This window comes from Tauraco erythrolophus, chromosome 8, assembly GCF_009769465.1.
Source record: "Tauraco erythrolophus isolate bTauEry1 chromosome 8, bTauEry1.pri, whole genome shotgun sequence".
Taxonomy (NCBI): domain Eukaryota; kingdom Metazoa; phylum Chordata; class Aves; order Musophagiformes; family Musophagidae; genus Tauraco; species Tauraco erythrolophus.
Genome location: NC_141472.1, coordinates 5,153,627 through 5,164,319, shown reverse-complemented (window position 1 = coordinate 5,164,319; position 10,693 = coordinate 5,153,627). Strand labels below are relative to the sequence as shown.

Below are 10,693 nucleotides of genomic sequence, written 5' to 3'. Positions count from 1 at the left end.
GATGTCTTCCCAGGAGCGAAGCAACAAGAGGAAAATCAAAAATGTCTTCTGCTGCCTTGACGACTAGTCAGACCCTTGTTCTGGGAGCCCTCCCACAGGGACCAGAGATTGCCACCCCATCAACATTTGTCTAGGGTGCTGATAGCCCTGTTTGCACTCTGTCACTGAATTTCCCCATAAGCAAGTCCTACAAATACCTGGAGAAAAATGGCTTTTAACACGCTCACAGTCAAGAAGCACATTCCCAAAGAGGCCACTTTCCCCACTCTGCCCCAAAACCAGCAGACCTAGGGTGCATAAAAGCTGCACTCTGAATTGTACTCACCCAAACCACATTACTCAATCTTGTCAGAGCTGAAATAGCTGGGTTTATGCCAGTCTCCACGGCTGCTGCCTCTTCCCCTTGAAGGGAAGGCTTCAGGAGCAAATATATCTTTAAAAAAAGAGCAGGGAGACAGACATGAGCGTTACGTGCTTTCAAACATGTGTTCATTCAGCGTTCTGCACGACATGACGGCAACCTCAAGGATGCACACAAGTGCTGGTTACGAGAGCACAAATCTGGCAATCCAGAAAATGCTTACACAGAGGATAATTTCATAGATTTCATAGATTTCTAGGTTGGAAAAGACCTTAGAGATCATCCAGTCCAACTGTCCCTAATCTCCCATTAAACCATATCCCTAAGTAGTTCATCCACCCTATTCTTAAACACATCCAGGGATGGGGACTCAACCACCTCCCTGGGCAGCCTATTCCAGTGGCTGACAACCCTTTCAGAGAAGAAATACTTTCTAACATCCAACCTGAATCTCCCCTGACTAAGCTTATACCCATTTCCTCTTGTTCTATCACCCATCATAATCCTCAGCACTGTCCTACTTCGTAACCTAATGGCCTCAGCTTCCTCAACAAAATGCTCCTCTGCGCAGGAAAAACCAGCCGGCCGTGAGCCAAGCAAACTGCTGGTCTTCCATATTTTCTTATCCCTCAGACAGACGACCTTCAGATGGCCCAAAGAAACGATTCAAAAGGCAAATCAACATGTGCCAGGACAGCCCAGCATGGCAGAAGTGGCTTACCCTCTCCGCGACCGCTGCCTCGCCTGTTGGGGCTCATTATCGGCACATGCATCATCTGCAAATTAAAGATATTTCTTTAAAAAAATCTCATCTTTCAGAAGTCAGCCCCTCCTTTGTTTCCTCAAGTACTACGTGATTATTGAAGTAATTCCAAACTTCATGATTAATTTCTCTGAAAAGAAGATTACTGCTGTAGTATTGCAAAGCAGCGATGTTGGTAAGGAAGTCTGCAGTTGCAGGTAGGCTCTCAGGTCAACATTTTTTGTACTTAACACCTTACCTAACCTTCCTGTAGTGCAGATACAACCAGGAGTGCAGAGCCTGGAGAGCAGGGTTAGTCTGCTGCAGCCACAAAGGTGACCTCTTTGACTCATTTATCCCAAATTACTCTTTCAAAAGCTCTCTATACTTGTCTTTTGTTGGTGTCTATCCCAGTAATAGAATCCCAGCCTCAGTCAATCACAATTCCTTCTCCTGTCCAAATGCCACCAGCACTACAGAGCTCCTCCACCACCGCCCACAGCGAACCCTTTTCTGAGTTACAGCTCTAGAGAAAGAGCTGTGGTGCACTTGCTGCAGCCCTCTGCAGAAAGAAATACTTTCCTTTCCATGTGCAGTAATTCCCTTTGGCGTTTTTTCCTTATTAACATTGCAGGAAACATATTTCTCAGCAGGAATATTGGCAGCAGCACTGAATTTTAAGTGATGGTTAAAGACGACTTGCAGGAAGATCTCTGCTTGTAAAAGCAAGTGTTTATACTGAGTGCCCTATTAAACAAGAGTTATGTTTAACCCACGGAGGACAGTCTGAACATCCAAGACTACCTCACACATTGCAGTACTTCACATGCAGTCTTTCTGCTCTGCAAATCAAGAATTCCTGTGGTGCATCCACTAGCTAGCTCTGAATAGAGATTCTGAACCACACACAAAAAAAATAATTACAAGCTAATTTGGCAATTCAAACCAAGAGAAGGTGACACAGAATCCTATTTGCTTGACTATTCATTTAGTCACTGGCACCTTCCAATAATAAAGGCTGTCCATATCCTCTGGCACTCTGCTTGTGAAACTAACTTTGATCCCTGAATATAATCTTCAAGCACAACACCCAGGGTAGATCTGTGTCGTAAGCGCAGGCACTCGGGTTCAAGTGTCAGTTCATGGAAACGTTTGAAAACAGCTGGCAGGAATTCACAGGTTGGGTCAGTATTTAGTCACACCTTAACAATCAAAGAAAAGCTCAAAAAGGGACCACAAATCTCAGCAGAGCAAACGTTCTTCAGCTATACTGTGACGACATGCCCAGCTGAGAGCTGGGTTTGGAAACAGAGCCAGAGTCATCGGTACTTGTTTCTGTCCAAGATGTGCCAATCACTCTTCTCCAGGCACATACTCTGTACGTCAATGAAGAAAGAGTGTTGGAGTCGGTGGATGTGCCAGACCGCTGCAGAGATTCCCACTCTCCCCAGGCATCCATCAGGCAAGGTGAAACCTCTGAGCTGATGGGAAGTGAAGCATTACAGGAGGCAGCTGGATTTCAAACCACATCCAGTTTTCTGATCAAAACCTCCAACTGCAACAGTTCACACACACACACCTGACTTCGTCTTAAAAGAGGATGAGCAAAATTTTCGCTCCCTCAGGCAGCAAAAATCACTTTTCCCCTTCCTTACCTCCTCGCTGCTCATCGATTCGGAGCTGGATGTGCCACGATGGCACTGCACGATAACGTTCGAGACCAATTCCCCAGAGACCTCCACAACGCTTCTGCAGAAAGTGGTTGGCTGTAACAGAAATAGGGCAAATCTCGCAGAGCAAAGCTACAATTCAGACCCTCTCGTGGGAGTTTCGTTGGGAGTGGGAACCTGCACGGGAATTTAAAAAACAAATTCCAAAAGGAAGAAACTGAAAGAAAATTATACACCTAATCAATTACTGGAGCAGACTGCGGTCAGATGAATATATTCTGGCAGCATTGCGTTGCCTAAAACCAAGACTGTGATTGAGGATTGCTGACGTAATGGAAGCTTTAAGATTGTGTTTCCTGTTACAACATCTACAAAGCCCCATCCTTTAGGACAAGTTAATGATCTACCCAGCATAGAAAAGTGAATAGCAGACCATCTGGCAACGTGGTTTGTACTACACAACGTGACTTGTTTGATACAAAAAGTTTCTCTGAGTGATAAATACCGAGTGTGGTCAGCAAAGCTGAAAGAACAGCCTGGAACTGCCAAGGAAAGGTAATTCCGGCCATGGGGAGGATCAGGACCACCAACTCATTGACCACCTACCCAAATTATATCACCTACTCAAAAAGAACAATAAACTGAGCATGTGAAGTAATTTACACGTAAAGCAAGAGAAAATAACAATGAATATGTAAACACGCTAAAAATTTGGGGGAAATGTTACAAATATGAATGATTACAGTATTTAACTAAGTTTCCATCCCGGGCCGGGTGTGCACGTCGGTGGAGATATCCTCCAGGCACCCGGTACTGCAATGAAGCAATATCTGATTTCTAATGCTACAAATTGTCTTGGAGAGTTTCTGTCTGGATTTTCGATGACAATATGACACAAGTTAGTGCTCCACAACCGCTGTTAGCCATACGAAGCCTTGAGGTAGAAGAAAATCCCCAAATCCTTTCCCTGGTTCCAGCATCACCAATCAAAACCAGAAGAGCCGTGCAGGGCTATGCTGATGGCAGCTCCAGCTCTAGAACTTAAACAACCTTTAAAGAAGTTGTCTCTATGATTTGACAGAAGCTCCAGCAAAACCTGTCACCCAAGTGTGCAAAACAGAGATCCTCACACTATTTTTAACACCGTACCACCCTAAGAAGACAAGAGGAGGGATGGTGTCTGTTTAGGATACAGCGATAACTTTGCAGCAGCCAACTCCTGTGTCTAGCAACAACCATCGATTCCATGTTGTCCCATCACACACAAGCTGCTTAGCTCAAGAGCAGTGATACTCAAAAGATGTTTACCCCTCTCTTCATGAGCTAAACTACCTCCTGAGGTAGTAGCATGACTCATGAGCCATGAGGAAAGCCTTTAGGCCATCTGTTCGGTGTCTTCCCAGAATCCCTCCTCTTCCCTAAAGTCTGTGCCCGGGAAGGACAGAGAAGTTTGTCAGCATTCACAGAGGAAAAAGAGGTGAGAAGAGCCCAGCTCGGAGCCAGAGCCGCACAATGAAGCGGAGATAATCTCTGTGAAAGTCTGGAACACAGCACGGCATCGTCATTGCACACAGGGGCTCAAGAGCTGCTCCATACGCTTTGTAAGACTCGTGCAAACACTTAGGAGACCACCACTCAGCAGCTTGCGATGGGAGCCACGCTCTGGCAAAAATAACGGTGCACAGAGAAGTCCAGATTCAAAGATGATGTATTTACATCAAAGCCGGTCAGCTAAGAACCAGAGCACAGCAAGAGCTGTATCAAAAGCCCGATCCGTGTTTATTTCAGGCTGAAAAGAGTGTTGAAAATCTGAAGATTAGCACTGTCAGCATAGAGTGGAAATCTGCACTACGAAGGAAGATAAGCCTTTATGTGGTGACTAGATGCATGATAGACAAAAGCAGGTCAAACGTCAGTTTTTCCACACTCTTAGAAAAGCAGGCACACCTTCCTTCCTTCCACTCCTGAGGAGAAGGACTTGGGGGTGATGGTTGATAAGAAGCTCAACATGAGGCGGCAATGTGTGCTGGCAGCCCAGAAAGCCAACCGTGTCCTGGGCTGCATCCAAAGCAGCGTGGCCAGCAGGGCGAGGGAGGGGATTCTGCCCCTCTACTCTCATGAGACCCCACCTGCAGTACTGCCTTCAGCTCTGGGGTCCCAAACACAAGAAGGACATGGAGTGGGTCCAGAGGAGGCCACGAAGATGATTCGAGGGCTGAAACACCTCTGCTATGGAGACAGACAGAGAGAGTTGGGGCTGTTCAGCCTGAGGCTCTAGGGACACCTTCTAGCAGCCTTCCAGTACCTGAAGGGGCCTACCAGAAAGCTGGAGAGGGACTTTTTACAAGGGTGTGTACTGATAGGACAAGGGACAATGGCTTTAAACTGAAAGAGGGGAGATTTAGATAGAAGGAAGAAATTCTTCACTCTGAAGGTGGTGAGGCACTGGAACAGGTTGTCCAGAGAAGCTGTGGATGCCCCATCCCTGGAAGTGTTCAAGGCCAGGTTGGATGAGGCTTTGAGCAACCTGGTGTAGTGGAGGGTGTCCCTGCCCATGGCAGGGGGGTTGGAACTAGATGATCTGTGAGGTCCCTTCCAACCTAAACCATTCTATGATTCGGTCCCAAAGTACACAGACACTTGCACTACACCCTACCCCAAGACATTTATCTCCTTTTTGGATTACAACAGTTCCTGTATTCCCACTGACCCTTCCCATCTAACACCCACTCCATGCCATAGGCTGTACTTGTTGGGGTTTGGTTTTGTTTTCAGAAGCACCAATCATTCTTCATCCTTCAGCGTTCCAGCCAGCAGTGTTCCAACACATCTTGAGAGCACCCTGCACGGCACGGGGGGTTCACAGTCACACCAGAGGCACTTACCACGAAAGGCCCTATTTTGAAGTCGCAGGTGAACGGGTCTCTCCCTGAAGCTTTCGTGCACACAGTTTCACGAATGCTGAACTGTAGCTCTAGTCTATAAGCATCGCTGTTCCACATGTCAACCTGGTGAAAGGAAGGTCAATACAACGTATAATTAGTGCCTGTCATTCTTCTACAGCCACTACATGGCAACCTTGCTGCTTTGTCAAGCAGAAGCAAGACACGAGGGCGTTATGGGTCAGTGCCCAATTTAGAGCAGATGACTGTGCGTGAGAAAGGCTGAGGAGTTACTCTCTTAGGCAGACTTAGTGACAGCAACATAGAAGAGCTTTCTATGGGGGTTTCACTTGAAACCCCACTGCCATTGTGGGATCTTTGGGACTACCGTGGGAACTCTACTTCTCAGAGTCGGTTGGGGGGACTATAGCTGTCAAAGGTAGATAAGCATAGTGTTACCCCTGCATGCTACCCCCTCTTTTGTGGGAGCCAGGGTGCTAACAGCTCTGCTTTGGATATCTAGACTGCTGGGAAGCCCATTGCAAATATGTGACTTGGAAAATACATCACATGACTGCAAGCAATTAAATTACTGCAGTTTATAGAGTCGCCCCTTAACTCAGGTGCTTCAATGGGCAGCATGCACGCAACACTGCAAGCTTTAGAGAGTTTGGTTCCTTTTGTTAGGATTTGCTTTTCTCCTCCTCACAGTCTAATCAATATTTTAGATCAAGATGGTAAACCCCAAAAAAATCCCCCCAAAAAACTCCAATCCAACAAACAACAAATCCACATTGCTTTCAAGTACTACTTCCCCCCCCCCAACTAGATCAATCCAGAAATCATCTTGTTATTCATTCTTGCAGAAGACTTGATACATGCCATGTATAACAATGGTTATAAGGATGTTTAGGAACATGGACACACTAAGTTTAAATTAGGAAGTTTTAATTGCTTAACTCTGGATATCAAATATAAGATCTTAGCAACACAGATTAAAACAGATATGGGTTTCCTGCCTGCATTTAGACACAAGCAGATTTAAAACAGAATTGGTGTGTAGAGACAGGTGACAAAAATACAGGTTGGAAAGAGAGTCCCGAATGTGTTTGTGGTGGCATTTAATTAACGGTGTGGACATTCAGATGAGACCTTCAGATGAACCAGGGGACTTTATGCCCAAAGCAAAGCAGTTAGCTGAAGGTATTTAAAAACACTGGTTTTCTTACAAGACATCCCTCAGAGATTTCTATTCCAGAGGTGGAAAATTTGAACTCCTAAAGTATTCATCATTGCAAACCAACATACAAAAGAATATTCAGGTTCCTAAAGCTGTAACTTCGGATAATGCCCCAAGTCTGCCCTCTTCCAAGCTGCATCAGAAAACTCCAACTAAATCTGAGTTTCCAGGGTTGGGTGAAAAAGAGTTTTCCATTACAGCAAAGCATATTTCAGGTAAAGGATCTCCACTGTCTGCGCACTTACTCTTGTGACGTGGCTCCTGACGACACCATAGAGGTTTGTCCCCCACAACTGAGAATTGATCCTTGCAATGGAAGCATTGAGAGCCTCTTCTGTGACAGGGAGTTCATAGTCGTACACTGGAAACCCTGAGACGGAAGCACAGTTCCATTAGAAGCTCGTTGTGGTCTTGTACTTCTCTTCCCCACGTTACCGTAAGACAGAGGACGTGGCTCCATTCTCAGCAACTTACCTAAACACGAGAAAACGCCCAGTGCCAGGACAAAAATTAAGATCCTCATAGTGTGCCTTTCCAAATCCTCTGGTCTTTTCCCTTTGTAAGCAAGGATTTCTAGCGCATATTCTCTGTCTTTATATAAATGCAGCCTTGATCCTACACCTGACCTTCCTGTGTCCAAGCTCTGCTACAAACGTTGCACTTTAAACAGAATTGATCCGACAGTAAATATTTGCTGTTGGCTTTTCTCCATTTAGCAGTAGTTCTCTGATAAGAGATGGGCTGCAGTGCCTTTTTCCCAGGACTGTGACTAAAAGGAAGCACCAAATTCCTGATATCTCCACAGCCAAAAGCAGAATCCAGTTACTTTGTTCACTTTTAGCCATTAGTTATCCATTTAAAGCTGGTGAGTCAACTCTTCCCTTAGTACCAGACCCAGCACCTTCATGTCTCGGCAGCAACTGGAAGCACTTACAAGCTTGCATTCCCTGAGGAGGGGAAAATGCCCCAGCACAGAATGGGAGTCCGCCCTCTTGGACCTATCTGACACCACCACCCTGCAGGCCAAAGCATTCAGCAGAAGCCTCTCAGATACAAGCCACACAGCAGACTCTTGGGACACCCCAGGCCTTGCAAGCTCCTGGGACCTCTGCTATTCGGCACGTGCCAGAAGAGCTCCCACCTTGCTTTGACTCCTGCCAAGCCTGAGCCCAGCTAATCAAGGCTGTGGACATTTGGTTTCCCCCGTCAGATCCCCCTGATGCTCAGGCTTCAGTTTCAGCACAGAAATTAACAGGCTTTTTGAAAAATGATGGCTTGACTTCAGTTCTGAAAACACCACGAGGGATTACAGGGACGAGCAAGACACGACACCTCAGCACTTCGCTAACTGGAGCCACGTGCTACTCTTGGTTTCCAGACACAGGCAACGTATCTTATCGCTCTACCACAAGTACCCCACAACAGAGCCACTGAAACACTTCTAGCAAGATTCAGAGATGCATCTGGGTTTTACGTGCTTAAATGCTGCCCTTGGGAGTTGGGGGAGAAACTGCTGCCTTCTGACAAGCTTGCCCATTGCTGACTGTTCACAAGGCAGAGACATGTCTAAGCGTGTTCCTTTTGAGGATCCCATGCATGAAATTCCTCGATTAACCTTCAAATCACAGTTGCACTCAAATTATGCGTCATAGGGTCACTTGAAGAACTTCCCAAATGACAAGCGCTCAAGGAAAGACATGGGACCACACAAAGTACCAGGGCTCAGATTTAAGAAGAAAGAGGATCAGGTTGCTTCTGGTTGCCAGATTGCAGAACGGCAGCCTACCACCAGGTTGCACACTGTGGGGGATCTGACTCCTTGGGTGACAGGTGGAGTCAGGTTTCACTCATCCTGCAAGTACTTCAGGGCAAAGACCCACAAAGGTGATGCACTTCTACGACGCTATGGGAACAACTGCCCGGGTGTGAGTCTTCATGGCCACTGGATCCATTCCCCGTTGTTGCTGTGAGATCCTAGAAAAGGAACCCGTTGAGCCATGGTACATGCCAGAAAAGAGTGTGTGTGCCAGCTGGCAGAGCCGCACGCGAGCATGGAGACTGTGCTGGGAATAAGCCATGCCTGGGGAAGACACACAGACACAGCACCGAACAGGGACCTCGCTGGGGCCACGTTACTGGCTAGTGCCACGCCACGTGTCTGCCATCCCACCCCAGCACTGCTTCGAGAGAGGTGGATGCGGGTGCGTGTTCCGAAAAGGGGTGGGCATTTTTTGCAAGCCAACTTGGATTTCAGCATTGGGAACCTGATCAAAAACGCCGATTGAAACTTTGCCCGGTCAGAAAGCCAGAGCTTCTTCTGTACATCCATTCTGTTTGTCCACTGCAGCTGAAGACATGCTCTCCTGGCTCTTGGACACACTCATCTCTAGCAGAGACTACCCTTCCTGCTTCCCAGTTCTCCTTAACTGCTATCTGTGCCAGGGAGAGGCCACCAATATTTTTCTCCACTGCAGCCACGCCAGAGCACCACAATGTGGAGGATTTAAACCCAGCTGGAGATTCTCAAGAACAGACTGTTGCACTACGCCCAACTTTTCCAGCTCTCCACTACGACCATAGCCAAGACCACGCTCCCTCAGATCAAGGAGGAAACCTTCTGATAGACTGTTTGACCTGCTTCTGCGATGGTTTCTCTGCGATCAATCATGTTGCTGCCGCGGTAACAAAACACACGAAATGAGACCGCTCAAACCACTTGTATGGAAAGAACTTGGCATTGGGAGTCCCAAGGTCCTTATTGTTTTCCAGGACCAACTTGCTGCAGTATTTTGGATAACATTTATCTTTCAACTTCATCCCTGGAAGAGGAACCATCTGCCTCTTGCATGGAGGGACCGGTTAATATTCCACCAGAACCTGAACATGTAAAACCGCTCCCTAACTGCCGAGCCAGAGCATTGTGGCCAGTCCAGCAGTAATTTTAATTATTGAACAGGGTTTAAAGATTTTCCTCTTAGAGCAGCTACTAGGAAAATCTGCCAGCAGGATTCTAGTAATGCTGAGTGGGGCTTGAAAATACAACTGTTTAACGAAATGCAAGTTCCTCTGCAGAGCTCTGGCATTGCGTTGCAGCATCCAGGGAACGGAGATGTTTGCTATTCCACCTCTCTCAATCCTGGCTCATTAAGTCTGTAATGAGCTTGGTAAATATTTCTCATATCTCTCCGCAGATATATTGTACATTCTCGGAGATTCACGTTACAGCAAAATTGGTTTCATCCACTGCCTGTGTCAGAGGCGTGTTTGGGTTGAGGGTGCTCAACTCAGAGACAGGAGCTCAGGAAGAGGTAGAAACAGGGTGGGCAGGATGGGAATAGGGAGAAGGAAGAGTCCATGGAGAGAACAGGTTCAGGCACATGCTGGCAGGGGGAAAGGCAAGTCTGAGCAGGGAGTAGCATTGTCCCACTCACAGGTAATGCATCTCCACAGGTCCCACCTGCCCAGTGCTAACCGGCCAAGTGCAACCAACAAGAGAAGGACCCTTTATTTCTCTTTGGGGCAGGGGGTTGAAAAAAGCATTTGTAGGCAACCTCTGCTTTCAGTAGATTCAAGCAGTGGAACCAATTCTACATTTTCAGACTCGAAGCATCCCAAGTTCTGGGTTTCTGAGGAGGACTGAGGTTTTCAGCACATGCTTTGGACTGGAGACTAACTGATTCATCAGGTTAGGAAACACCACTAAATTTGTGAAGAGCGATTGGAATTCAATCTGAAATTCAATACTTTGCAGAAGGCCTTTCAGGATAAAATTCCCAAACCCAAGATACTCTTACAAGT

General features: G+C 46.7%; 1 protein-coding gene across 1 annotated transcript; it reads right to left on the bottom strand.

Moving 5' to 3' along the window:
• Window positions 1-335: 335 nt before the first annotated feature.
• On the bottom strand, window positions 336-7,418 carry SPP2 (secreted phosphoprotein 2). Its single transcript, XM_009980088.2, has 6 exons — window positions 7,370-7,418; window positions 7,141-7,265; window positions 5,659-5,781; window positions 2,759-2,869; window positions 1,083-1,137; window positions 336-433 (listed from the first exon to the last, which is right to left on the bottom strand). The coding sequence occupies exons 1-6, from the start codon at window positions 7,416-7,418 to the stop codon at window positions 336-338; spliced, it is 561 nt and encodes a 186-aa protein (XP_009978390.2).
• Between the last annotated feature and the right edge of the window lie 3,275 nt (window positions 7,419-10,693).